The sequence below is a fragment of the Cydia amplana genome, chromosome 6 (assembly GCF_948474715.1).
Source record: "Cydia amplana chromosome 6, ilCydAmpl1.1, whole genome shotgun sequence".
Taxonomy (NCBI): Eukaryota; Metazoa; Arthropoda; class Insecta; order Lepidoptera; family Tortricidae; genus Cydia; species Cydia amplana.
In genome coordinates, this window is record NC_086074.1 from 15,559,235 (window position 1) to 15,573,544 (window position 14,310).

Sequence of the window (14,310 nt, forward strand, 5' to 3'; positions counted from 1 at the left end):
GCCAAATGACAACATTATATAATTATGATTTGAATTGATGTAATCCTGGTACTTCATTTAACTGTCTGTAAAATATTAGTTTTTATTAGTTACCAAGTTAAACATGTAAATCTACGACTATAAGTATTAATAACACCTTGTATCTTGTATCTTTATCTTTAGGTACTATTCGATTAAGTTACCTACATGAACTCATGACTGTCCGATCATCGACGTGGTATATAGTCCATGTCGTATCCGACAACGACGATCCTTGACTTGGTAGCGTTATTAATAATGACAGGTTTTACCTGTTCCTTTCGCACTGTGTTAAAAATTAACGTTTGCTCTATCAACGTCGCTAACCGCGACCATCACACGTCCGCAGGGCCCTACTCCCTTAACTTTCCTCTCACGGAAGAAAATCAAGGTGCATTCCTACGAATACATTTGTTTACATTACGTGCCCGCCCTATATGTAGCACGCGTTTTATTTCGAATGTAATATTTGTCGGCCTTGCCCTCGCTCGGTATTCAAATTTCATGCTATTTGCCTCTGCGTACTTGGCGTTGTTTTAATACTCGCACGGATATATTGTGTGTGGTTTTAATAACGTGGCGTGTGCTTATTTAGATTGAAATTTTCTTCATTTTATGCCATGGTTTCATAAAACTTTCATGCACCTAGAAAGTTGCGACAACGGTCTTGTTAAAATGTTTGCGCAATTTGACATTAGTATTTTTACTGTAATGCGAACGCAATTTTAAATAGACCCTATCTCCGAGACATCAATCTGAATAAATAACACTTATTCTAAATGACTTTCATAGTTATGAATGATTACTGAGGCAAGTTTCGAGATGGTCCATTATGTGCTTGACCCTGCACTTACAGTTTCTAGAACTAAGTGAATTTCGAACAACAGATATTAAATGGTTGCTAGTTTACATTATCCCTTTAAGCAAAACTCTAGTGTCTCTGTCTAGTCTTTATTCAACAACCATTTTTGGTTATTAATTTAACGATAGCGACGGCGGCATATATATCTCATCAACTGCGGACCACTTGGCATACATCTCTAGCACATCATCACAAAGAGCCTTTGTTAGTGGCAAAGGAGTGCCGTCATAGTGGTTTGGCAAAAAACATGAGTCCTATTTAAAAATGATGATGAATGAATAATGAATATGATTAGGACAGTTTATTATGCTTATTACTTTAGCACAGTGCACATTGACTGAGCTGTCTGAACTCCGTATTGTAACCATTGAAGCATTCGTGGTATCCTAAGCCTGCAAATGCTTGCCGCTAATCAGCATTCCTATTCATGGATGAAGCTATGCATGCTAATATCAGCTGAACGTCGCTGGTTCAAAGAGTCAAGGATTTAGAGATTGTAATTTAGTCGCATCTTCGTCATACTAACGAAGACATATATGTGTACAAGTAGTGTTATATTTTCGTCGTTTCATATAACTGTTTAATATTGGATATTGTAATTATAGTTTTCAATAAATAAATATAAACCTTCCACAGCAACGCTTCTGTTCTCAAAAAATATAAATTGCATGCATACTTAACTAAATAATACGTAATAACACTTGCAACAAGTTATTTTTTAAACAAATCCCATCACTAGCATGTACTTTTTTATTTCTTATTTACGAAAGCATTCGAAACTAACAAACTACAATGTAGAATGAAACCAGAAGAACGGATTCTTACTCACCCAACGGATGTGACATGAAAGCGTTCTGGGCTTCTGGGGCAGTCAGCGGCAGATGTCAGCGCAGATGACATTTCCGCGCCGTCACGCGCTGACAAGTTTCCAATAAGGAACCGAGTCGTCTCTAGGAGACGGGTCTAGGAGATCTGTTAACGATAAATTGGGGAATTGTATAGAACACGAGATAAGGTGAATATTGAATGATTTTAGATGTATATAATATTTATCTCCAATACAGCTGGACAACTAGGTGTTTTATCTATTTAATTTTGTTTTGTACCCATACTATTGTAATAACAATGTTAACTTTATATTAACACGACACGACATCAGTAAAAAATACAATAAAAGGCACTTGTAGGAAAATTACTAAATAATGAATGGTTTTAAATTGAGAAAATTATAGATTATATCATAAATTACAAATAACTCCATAAAATTCAAGGTGATATGATCATAATTATTTTATTTTAATAATTAAAGACGTTTTAAAATAAAACAGAACAAAATAATGGTCCTGAGATTAGAGTCTCAAAACCGCTCATTTTTCAATCCCCAATGAAGTCCTATTATGCTCCTATTATTAAATAATTATATACCTATCTATTTTACTATTTCTACAACCAGGGAAAAACCAAATGAAAAATGACGCCAAACACTTTCACTACTACTACTACAAGGATCTTTAAGAAAAAGTTGCCATGCATAAGTCTCCCAGGCATTTTGATTATTCAATCTTAGTCTGGCAATTTTGCCAGTAAATCCAAATGTGAAGAAAGATAAAAATATGTAAATGAGTTTTGTGCAGAAGACAATCTCTATTGTCGAAATGCTTAATTTCCTCTGGGAGTCTGTATTTCTGTAAGGCCGGCCTCTACGGGCTAGGTGTTGATTTGGAAATTGCTCTTCACGCGGATTTGAAGGTTGAATAAATAAAAATAGCATGTTTTTTGAAATGTAAATTAATTTCGTTGTTCTCATTTTATCCACTGGATAAAAAAGTCATCACTAGTAAAAAATATTACTCAAGTCAAGAAAGAAATACAATATGCTCATAAAATTATGATACTCATTAACTGGCATTTATTCGATGGACATAATGTATTTGTTATAACTAAGAAATAATTCACGGTTAAAATATAACACATTTTCCTAGTCAAAACTAACCAGTTCCTAAATGTTTAGATAAAAACTAGTTTGAGCTTCTTCTTGTAGGTCCTCAAAACTATTTTTACAAAGTGTCTTGGTGGGAACTAGAATTACTAGGTAGTGGTTAAACAGGTTAATTACAATACCTTAAATAAGTAAACATTAATTAAGTGTTACTACATCGGCACTTTTATACAGTCGATATTAAGTAGGAGTACCTACTTAATATTATGAATGTGATAATAACTCTGTCTGTCTGTCACCTCTTTACTCTTACCCGCTGAACTAATTTGAATAAAGTATGGAATGGTGATAGTTTGAGGCCCAGGAAAGGAAATAGGGTAGTTTTTATCAATGACCATCATCATTCCATGCAGACGAAGTCGCGTGCAAAAGCTAGTAAACCTATAAACGTATGTTCATGAATTGCCAATGCAAATGCTATCTACACCTCCAATTTTCTTCAACTGCCCACTTAGTTACAAAGTCCCTGAAATAGTGCGATCTGGTTCACTTCCCGTGTGTCGCTGTAATTTCCATCTGGCCTGGCGTCGAATTAGCATCCAATTTGCTTAAATGCCGTTAATACGAGCCTAACGCGTTAAATCCAACTCGTTATATTCAACTCGTTATGCCACTTTACACTTTACATTTTAACATTTTATTCAGCGGGATTATTCCTGTTACGCTTCAAAGTATTAGGTGGGTACACTCAAATTTCAATGTTGTGAACATTATTCTCTGCGCTCACATTCTCTCTGCTTTGCCTTAAGGTTGACTGGTAGAGAATTATTTTGGCATTAAGTCCACCTTTTGTACGATAAGTTTTAATTTTGTGCAATAAAGTTTTAATAAATAGATAAATAAACGTAATTATTTTCAATCCTCGCTGTATAAAATTTTGGAAACCTTTGTCTGCATATCTAGTTTTAATTTTAACAGTTTCGTATTAGCTGACGAATTCAGTACAATTGTATATTCTTTGTTTTCGGGAATTTTTTAGGACACCCGAATTCATTCCGTAATTAATTTCGCATACAAATGAACTAGCAATTTTATTGCAGATTTAATTGGTTTCGTTACGAACATTTAACATTAACATTTGTGTCATTTGGTTTTTTACAATCAGTTTTTACTATTGTTAGTCTAAATCGAATGTAACTACACCATACACTTGAACTTATAAATAATATGGTTCCTTTTTGGATAAGTATTTCAACTTAAAAATCGATAATTATAATTATACTTTAAATCTAGTTTAGTTTAAAGCTATCCTATCCTACTCCTACCTATTGCATAGTAATTCATAACTAAATAAGACTAGAAAATACAAAATACTTACTCTGAACTCAGAAGAAAATTATTTATAAGCACATTTTATTCGATAATCGTTACAACGTCAACGCAACCTGATAACGACGTCTGGGACTTCACGGTGCCACCGCTCATCTATATGTATATGTTTAACGGCACAGATGACATGTAAAATACCGCATATCTAGGAGCAATGAGCACGGATCACTTTGCATACAGTATTTGTACAATATAACCTATTTTCACTGCTTTAGTCTATTTATAGCCCCTTGTCAGATCGAAGGAGTGATAAGTTGGCCGCGATCTGTAGGTATTATGTGAGATGAAAGCGCGCGTCAGGTTTCGGATCCTTTGAATCTATTTACAGGTGACGTGGCAAGTTATTACGTGACGGTATAGTGACTACTGTACTTGGAGTTCAATATCAAAATGTTGTAACGGGTGTGTGATTATAATCGCGGTGTCACTTTAATGCTATATAGGTGTACCACTTATGACAGACGGTTGGCAAACAAGTTACGCGGCGATTTTCATGTAAATAGTAGTAGGTAATAGCTGAGTGTTGGGACTATATCATTATACACCGTTGTTACCATAGAAATAAGAATGTGTCCTGATATATTTGGCCACTTTAGCCGTCACTATTTATTTGATGCCGACTTTAACGTTATCTATACATATAAAATGAAACCTGTGGGAATGTAGTTCGTTAAATATTACATGATAAATCACGAATTAGAACACGACACTAATCTAACATAATTAGCCGTAATGTCCCATTAATAATACCCAATAATCCAATTGGCATTTGAGACAGTGTTCCGACAGCATGACTAAATGACATACTATTTGTATTTCATACATTATGTATGTTTTGAACGCCTGATTAAACTAGTCACACTCGTATTTATTTATTATTTGACTGGGTTGAAATGCTTTGATTGGTGCGAAATGAGGCGGAATTTGAAGTTTATTATATAATATTATAATATTATATAATACATTTCCCGTTGAGTTACAAAAATCATATTCTAAGTACAGAAAAGGGAACTCTATGTATTCACCAACTTTTATCGAAATGTGAAGAAAAAATTGTCAACAAAATAAATAGACTGAATTCAGCGTACGAATTTAAGCCGTAGCAACCAACATGTGCTACGTCGTAGTATCAAAGAATGTAATATCTACTAGGAGCGTAGCATTATCTACTCTTTGGTTTGATACCAAATTATTTAAAGTATTTAATTTAATATTAGATATATTTATTATTGTCGGAAAATTGAGCACATTACAACAAATTTCGTGACAAGTTTATGTCTTTTACTTTGTGAACTAAGAACAATAGCAAAAGTCTACACACAGACAATCTTGTCAAAGTTGTTAATAACTTACCCACATATCTACGTGAGAGTACAATTTATTGCCTACGTTGCGGAATTTGAACTGTCTTCGCATTCCAATTGTATGTAAGTCTAACTCTCACAAAATCAGTGCAACTGTGACCTCGAGGCATGTAGTAAATACGTGTAACCGGGGGTAGCATTTATACTGTTTTTGTGCAACAATAACAACCCTTCTAGAACCCGAGGCAAAGTTAACCCAACTTTCAACAACCGCGATATAAACAATGGAATTTCTCGCTACTTCTGAGACAATTTGCTCATAAAAGTTTGTTGAAAACTCAAAGGGTACACAGGAATTTTAGAAGATTCTGAGACGAATATTGTTTTAATGATTCATTTATTCGGTGTAATTGTGAGCTCGGGTCTACAATAGCGAATAATAATTAAGTTTTAATAGTTGTTAAGAATTTGCGGAATTCAGAGTTCGTGCAACAATAAGGAAAAGCGTTCAGTTTACACACAGTCTACACATGTGGATATACTCTTCATCATTTTTACAGAACCTTTTATAGAATTTTAAAACAATTTAGGTAAACTTTTTTTAAAGTTTGTAATATACTCGTACACGCTACATGAGACGGTAATAAATTTTAATTGAATAACTTCAAAGATGAATATAGTCAACCGTTTACCTTTTGTAACCAAAAACACTGATTGCCTACCGTAAAATGGGGTGAGTAGGGGCAAAACTGATATTCAAACCTCGATAACATTTTATTTTTACATATGCAAATTGAATGGTGTACCTATATAATAAGTGTTCCGGACGTTTGTATTCTAGTTTTTATTTTATTTTGGGTAGTTCCATTTCATAACTTTGACGATAAACAGGAAATTCCGTCTCACCCCGTAGTCCCTCGTAATTGGGGTGAGATGGGATTTCATACAAAAGTGATTTTGGAAGATTGTTGGATCGATTTTTTTTATTATGAGTATTACTATAGCTCCATTTTAAATTGGAATACATTATTTTTGTAGCAGTAGCCTTAAAATCCCATCTCACTCCCCTTTCATCCCTTCTCTCCCCATTCATAACCCAACTCTCCCCGGGAACCCTACGGGGTGAGTATCTTACGGTGCTATGTTTACTCAAATAGTGAATTTTTTCTCCAACGTCAATCTTTAAAATGCAGAGAAGAGCTGGAAAAGAAACCCGTCAGCACACAATTTGTAACAAAATATTCACCGCACCTTGATCGGGCGCCAACTGACGGCTCCCACTCCGAGCTTAAAAGATTTATCTTTGACCAGCCTATTAATGCTCCAATACAAAGAAGAAGCATGAAAGGGTGTCATCGCCGCAGCCCGGAAAGATTGATGACAGTTTCTCTCAAATATATCCATTCATATTGAGCTCGCGAATAAAAGTTTGCGCCTCGTAGTTATTGCAGAGATGAGCTGGATTCCCTTACTTATTGAAAATTATTCCCCATTCATTGCTGTACTTGCGCGTTGGAAATTATCTTCATAGAGCTGTGTAATGTATGGGGTGGAAAAATGTGATGTTATTTATACTTAAGATGCATAAAACATATGCCAGCGATTGAACGTAATCCTGAAGAAGGTTGCCAATATTGTTGTTTTTTCTTACATACAAGGAGGAATAATAAGAATAACATGGCAATGTTTGCAGTAGATTGTTATTGTTGTTAGTCTTCTGTACGGATATGATGGTCGTTCTTGTCTACGTGACAGCGTGATAAAACGGTGTCCGTCACTTTCTTTCCCACGGTGTTAAACAGTGACAGTTATTTTATCACGTGGATAAAGATGGATAAAGCTATCCATAATAGGCTGGCTGAAGACTTTAATATTTATAGCATAGTTTATGCTATCGCATTGTTATATTCCAATTTTAATAAATAAACTTACTTTTTTTTAATACAGCGGACACTGAGTGCACATTCTGGCTCATTTTTTTATGGCTACGTAAAAAAATAACACAATTCTAATACGAACATTGCAGACGTAAGGCTGAACGTGACAAAAAAAAAATTACTATATTGTAACTGCTTTATTGCATTCCTAGTACACGATTCAAAGCACGCAGTATGATCATGGGGCCAAATGAATCCATATTGATGAGCTGTTCTGAATTCAAATAGATTGCAGGTGCCTCACGTAGTTAATTCTGGAGCTCGGGGAATAATAAATTCGATGCCAAGGAAATTGGACTGTTCCCATTAATGTGGCTTAATGTAACTTACAGATTGAGAGATTTTGGCAATGATTAAATGTCTGAAGGGAAGAGACAAGTAAAATCAATAAAAAAGCGTGTAAATGCAAATAAAAAATACATATTATAGGAAGAAAAGTAAGGACCTACAAGAAATAAAGAGAAATTAAAAAAAATATATGTTGAACAACATAAAATGAATTAGAGTCTGTGCGAAAAGAGAAGAGTCGTGGAATGTAATGGGGCCCAATACATTTCACGACTCTGTTTTCGCACATACTATACATGGTATTCACAAATTGCACAATGGATGGAAAAAAGTTATTGAAAGGAGAAAAATCCGACCAACAGCGAATCGAATCAAGTACCCTTGGTGGTTCCCCAAATAAACGAAACGAAATTAAAAGCAAACATGACGGGGAAGTACCTTGTTTACTGTACGTTTCTAATCAAGCGGCTCTCAGGTTACCTTGGCTTTGTTTACTGTCTGTTTATTGTAAGGTTTGTGTGTTGTGGGACCTTGCTGTGTGCTCTTTAGCCACGGTTAGGGTTTGCAATCCGGATCCGAAATGTATGAAATTATCCGGATCTGGATCCGGATCCGCAGATCTTCCCGTACATTTCAGATCCGTCGTGCAAACCCTAGCCACGGTAGCGTTTTATAAGAACGGAAGATTCAATTTATTATTACATCGAGATTTGTTTGCTCTTATACCTACTGGTTTTCTGTTTGCTTTACAAGCTAATTGGAACGACACTTCCGTGTAACGTATAACACCCGTTCCGTAAAGAAAGTTTTTATCATTAAGGGTTTCTAAATTATTCCAAAGTAGTTAAGTGCAAACGTATTGATTTCGCTGTTTTAAAGTTACCAATAAAGCATTGCTTACTTGTAAAAAATCAACCTTATCATTACTTGTTTCAGAATACCACATCGCTGTCAAAATAATCTTCATCATTACAATCAAACTGACCGACTGCGATGTCGTCACCGAACCTCCTAATGGCATTATCACCGGATTTCAAAGAGACTCGTACTCCATAAAAGACATACCAGAGCCAGAGAGCCTGCCTGTACTAACGGGTAACGATACTAGATGTCGTATCTCGGAGTACCAATGTACTAATAAGAAATGCATACCGATAAACCGATTCTGCGACGGTAGTAACGACTGCGGGGATTCGTCGGATGAACCCAGGCACTGCACACGTAAGTTACTTATATTTTATTTGACTTTAAGCCAAAGTGGTTTTGAATTTAGTCCCATATCGAGAAAAGCAACCTTTTCAGGTAACTTATATGTAGAGAGATTCGATATGGATTGTAATTCAGGCGTAATAAAATGAATACTAATCTTATTCCAGCTGGCTACTTTTACGGAGAAATATGACTCTTTTTACGGATTCATTATTTTAGATTTAGGCCAAGTTCTACGGAAATAAAATTGAATTACTGCGCCCAGCAGTTGCCAAATTCCGAAAAAAGTAAAATTGATAGATATCCTTTCCTTGCCCGTTGTTAGATTAGTAAAATTATTTGCATGGATTAACAATGCTAAGTATTAAAATAAGCAGATGAAATTATGTAAATTCTACGTTTAATATACGGTAACCTAAAAAATGTTCCTGTTCCTGCAACATCGTAAATTACAACGTATTGTAGATTATTGGTACAAAAGAAAAAATACAATGGTTTCCGATGGATTTGCAGACGATGCATATTACGTATATCCAAAATTTTGAATAAAAATATAAGCAAAAAAAATCCGTATTGTTTTTCCATCGTGGCTAAAAATCTAAACAGCTAATCAGCATCTAACTAAGCAAGAACACTTACAACCGCAAGTGTCCGCAAATGAGAAAAAATAATCGGCTTAAGTAGGTCGTCGGACAGGATTGTAGTTCCCAATACTTACTAAACACTCGCTCCCAGTGAACGAATTTAAATCTAACTTAATTCCTGTAAGAACTACGCGTAATCAAAGATCAAACTTACGCTGGTTCTTTGTGAGAAGAGAATACTGTAAGTGGAAAGAATAACGTTCCAGGTGGGTCGATACGAGGAGTGCCTGAATTGGCACGACTCCGAGCCTGGCTCTGTGCGAGGCCAAATGCCCGGTCAATAATGAATACGCATTACAGCTTTACGAAACGCTCATTAGCTGCATTAAAATTCAAATAAATATTTTAAATTTGTTGATCTTACATCAAATAAGGGGCTTGACTTATGAAAAATATTTTGTTTATTTAATTTATCCTATAGAAAATCGAGGAAATAAAGTCCTACGTTAAATCTGTCTTAGAGACTAAAAATCGACAACCTACATTCTCATTAGATGTTTGATTTAAAAAAAGTAAGTATAATATACCTAATTAAGGATGAGGTAGGTACATACTGTGATTAAACTGGCGTACGAGTTTTAATCCTTTTGGTCATGTTCCCTTTGGTGGGTTAATTAGCAAGAGTTTTGTAGGCCTAATCTGCTTGCCGGTACAGTAGCTGAGATGATAATCACAATCAAGTTTTATTCCACTAATATAAAGTAAAGGCGGAGAGTACTTAAAGCTGTTGTGTTAACGTAACCCGCATTCAATCATGATGGCAGGGATGCATTCCCATTTTGTTCAGTTGAGCAAACTGCATTCCAATTTGCATAAAGACCCATAATACAGGTCCCGTCGGTAAAGAGCGTCCCCGGACATATTTAACGAGTCCAAATTGGAACAGGCTATGTATTCCATTGGTTGAGCGAGTGTGGCGAACTAGTATAATGTGACCTTATGGCGTTCTTCACATTAGGTAGGGATAAAAAGTTAAGTTGGGAATAAATGCCCCAAATATTTTTGTATGGGGTAGCAATTAAACGAGCAAAAAATATAATACCGATTTCCTCTCCCAACTTTAAAGGTTAAAATTATCCCGTTGGAGTGTGTTTGCGTCCGCTGCCCGTCAACTTCGGGTCCCTTGTGACAAGCATAATAGAAAATTATTTTCACTTTCTCTACCGAGCCTATGGATGGAAAAGTTGTGTTTAATTTCGTATTCAGAACGGATTTAAATGGATCAAATAATTCGTAGGCGGTCTGGAGGATTTAAAAGTAATCTAGAGGCTAAGATGTTTTTTATAAGTCACTTACCTAGATCACATCAGCAAAACAACATTGCAGCCGCCAAAAGGCTAGATAAGAACAATAAAAATTAGTAATGTTTCTACCTCCGAAGAAATCAAAATTGATGTAACTACTAAAATCTTTTTTTATAAATACAAACATACAAATTCTGAGTACTTAGTAATACGATAAGTAATTTTGAAGTTATCTAAAGTTGGTTGCTACCTTAGGTAGGTAGGTTGCTTTGATAAATTATTGCCGCCGCCACGCGTAAACATATCCTGACGCATGAACGTCTAACCTTTACCCGTATACCTCTGATCGAGTCGACCTCGACCCTTCGATCGGCGAGAGTAATGGCTCTCTTTATCCCCCCCTTTATTGAAAAAGCACACGAAATGCCTAATGTAATTTCAGCTATTCATTCCTGAAAACGCCTCTTGGGCTCGTAGATCTTGGGGCGCCAGCGACAGATGCTCCAAATGAGGAAACCGGGCGTTACTGCTAAGTGCCACTGTGAGCGTGTGATTTAGCATACCCTGAGTGCTTCGCTGTATGAGTGCTAAAATATAAGCCTCATTTAAATATTCCTATTGTTGAAATTTTAAATATTAAACTCTCGATTCAACTAAGTATGCAAAATGTTGTAATTTTATAACTTGTAATAGGTACTTGTAGCGTTTGGCGTGGTAAACACTAAACATAATAATTAAGCTATAAAATTAATTCCTGGTTTTACTCCTTGGACAAGTTTTACTCACTATGTCCCGTGATGAAATATTTATCAGTGCGTAGTTACAAGGAGTATGCTGACAGTTTCACGTACATAATTAATAAGACTATTCAGTAGTAGTAGGTACTTTAGTTATTGATAAGTAAATTTTCTAAGCGTTTAGCGTTATTTTCACTCAATGGCTCTTTTTGCCAGGTATTAAGTTTTACTGCTTTCGCTTGTTCGGAAATTCAGTTATCCTGTATATATACATTTATAAATGTATACGTCTAGCGCCTGATAGTCTCATGTTTTATTCCAGAAACCAAGCTATCTGTCTCTATGGATTACGATGGAATAAGAAAGTGAAGTCACGAACACTGTAGGCTTTTGTGGGTTTCCTTCTGGTTTGATAATCTTAAAGATGTTTACAGGTAACCAGAATATTTGAGTTTATAGGAACAATTTTGTGTGCCTTTTTAGGGTTCCGTAGCCAAATCGCAAAAAACGGAACCCTTATAGATTCGTCATGTCTGTCTGTCTGTCCGTCTGTCTGTCCGTCCGTATGTCACAGCCACTTTTCTCGGAAACTATAAGAACTATACTGTTGAAACTTGGTAAGTAGATGTATTCTGTGAACCGCATTAAGATTTTCACACAAAAATAGAAAAAAAACAATAAATTTTTGGGGTTCCCCATACTTCGAACTGAAACTCAAAAATTTTTTTTTCATCGAACCCATACGTGTGGGATATCTATGGATAGGTCTTCAAAAATGATATTGAGGTTTCTAATATCATTTTTTTCTAAACTGAATAGTTTGCGCGAGAGACACTTCCAAAGTGGTAAAATGTGTGTCCCCCCCTGTAACTTCTAAAATAAGAGAATGATAAAACTAAAAAAAATATATGATGTAGATTACCATGTAAACTTCCACCGAAAATTGGTTTGAACGAGATCTAGTAAGTAGATTTTTTTTATACGTCATAAATCGCCTAAATACGGAACCCTTCATGGGCGAGTCCGACTCGCACTTGGCCGCTTTTTTTAATCTCTGTTTTTATATCAGACGACGGACGAATAAAAAAATATATAGTGTATGGTTTATATATTTATATTAAGTATTAACTCACATTTATAGACGGGTCTAACGCGAAATTTATTCAATTACCTTTATATACCGACGTTTCGACACAGGTTTCACAGGTTTCAGGTCATGGTCGCGGCCAACTAAAGTCTCAGCAAAATGTCAAAACAGAGATTTGTGCAACTACCCGACGAAAAGTGTATGAAAAAGTTTGGGGTAGACATCACATTTTAAACCACCCACCATGGACCTAGAATATTACGGACGGACTGTCACCTAAGACAAACTGTGACACTGCAATGGCGGACGGTTTGAATGTGTGCGTGTAGACGAGTGTTACCATGTAACACAAATTCTCCCCTAATGGTGAAACAATTATTTTTAATATCGTCCTTGTTTTCAAATAAAATAATTAGGACAGTTTTATGTTAGACAATAAAAAAGGTGTGTACGTATCTGATTTTATAGGTCTTAAAAATGCGCAATATTGCACAATTACTTTGTGCAAACATTATTTTCAATACCTAATGATATTTAGCATCGTAATGAAATCAGTTCGTCATGTTTTTTTAATTTATACATTTAACTTGAAACATATCTGGTTTTCAACAGAAAAAATATAATACATAACTGTTGGGTATTGAATATGGGGGTATATACAAATTAATAGAATTGTACTTGAGGGTGGGTCGAAGCTAGGCCGATCTGTCTAGAAATATACGTACTACTCCGCACACGCCGTCTTTTATTTATCAGTGGCTGACGAGGATATTATTTAAATCAAAATGTCGGTGGGGAAAATCAGGGAGTTCGACGTCCAAAGTGGTAGCTGGAGATCATACTGTGACAGGCTGGAGAGCTACTTTGTCGTCAACGACGTGAAAGATGAGCGGAAGTTACCGACATTGATTTCGGTAGTCGGTGAGACAGCTTACGAATTAATGGTGAATTTGTGTAGCCCTAAGAAGCCGGCCGAGCTGACCTTTAAACAAGTTGTGGAGGTAATGGAAAAACATCTGCAACCAACTCCTTCGGTGCTAGCAGAACGGTTCAGATTTCGTCAGTACCGACAGGTCAAAGGTCAAACAGTGGCGCAGTACGTGGCGGAGTTAAAAAAGATGGCACGGTTTTGTGATTTCAAAACGACGTTAGACGATAATATGCGTGATCAGTTTGTGTGCGGGTTGTCAAGTGATCTTATAAGGCAGCGATTGTTTGCGGAAGGTGAAATAAATTTTGCGAAATCAGTGTCATTAGCGTTATCTCTGGAAGCGGCCGAGCGGGATTCGGTAGCGGTCGAGGGGGGAGGCGGCGGGGCAGCCGCAAGTGGCTCGACAACAGAGACTGCAGCAGTACATAATGTTCGTTCGGCAGCGGCGGGATGCATGGCGTGCGGTGATTTCCGTCATGAACAGGCTCACTGCAAATTTAACAGTTACGTGTGTAGTCGGTGTAATGTAAAGGGGCATTTGCGTCGCATGTGTCCAACCATGGCCAACGGAATACGCGAACAGGCCTCTTCTTCGCCTAGAAGTAGTGCTAGGGGTGGCGGGACAAGGGCTTCAGCCGGTTATGGCCGAAGCGGAGCCACCCGTGGGCCGGGAACAGCGGCCACGCCCGGCGGCAGCGGAGCGCGCGGTGGTCGCGCTAGA

At 36.5% G+C, this 14,310-nt stretch overlaps 1 protein-coding gene across 1 annotated transcript in view; it reads left to right on the forward strand.

Moving 5' to 3' along the window:
* Window positions 1-14,310, forward strand: part of LOC134648926 (uncharacterized) — a 125,767-nt gene that overhangs the window by 12,328 nt on the left and 99,129 nt on the right. The window contains exon 2 of the mRNA XM_063503548.1: window positions 8,674-8,958. Within this exon, the coding sequence (XP_063359618.1) occupies window positions 8,674-8,958 (285 nt within the window). The remainder of the gene's footprint in view (window positions 1-8,673; window positions 8,959-14,310) is intronic.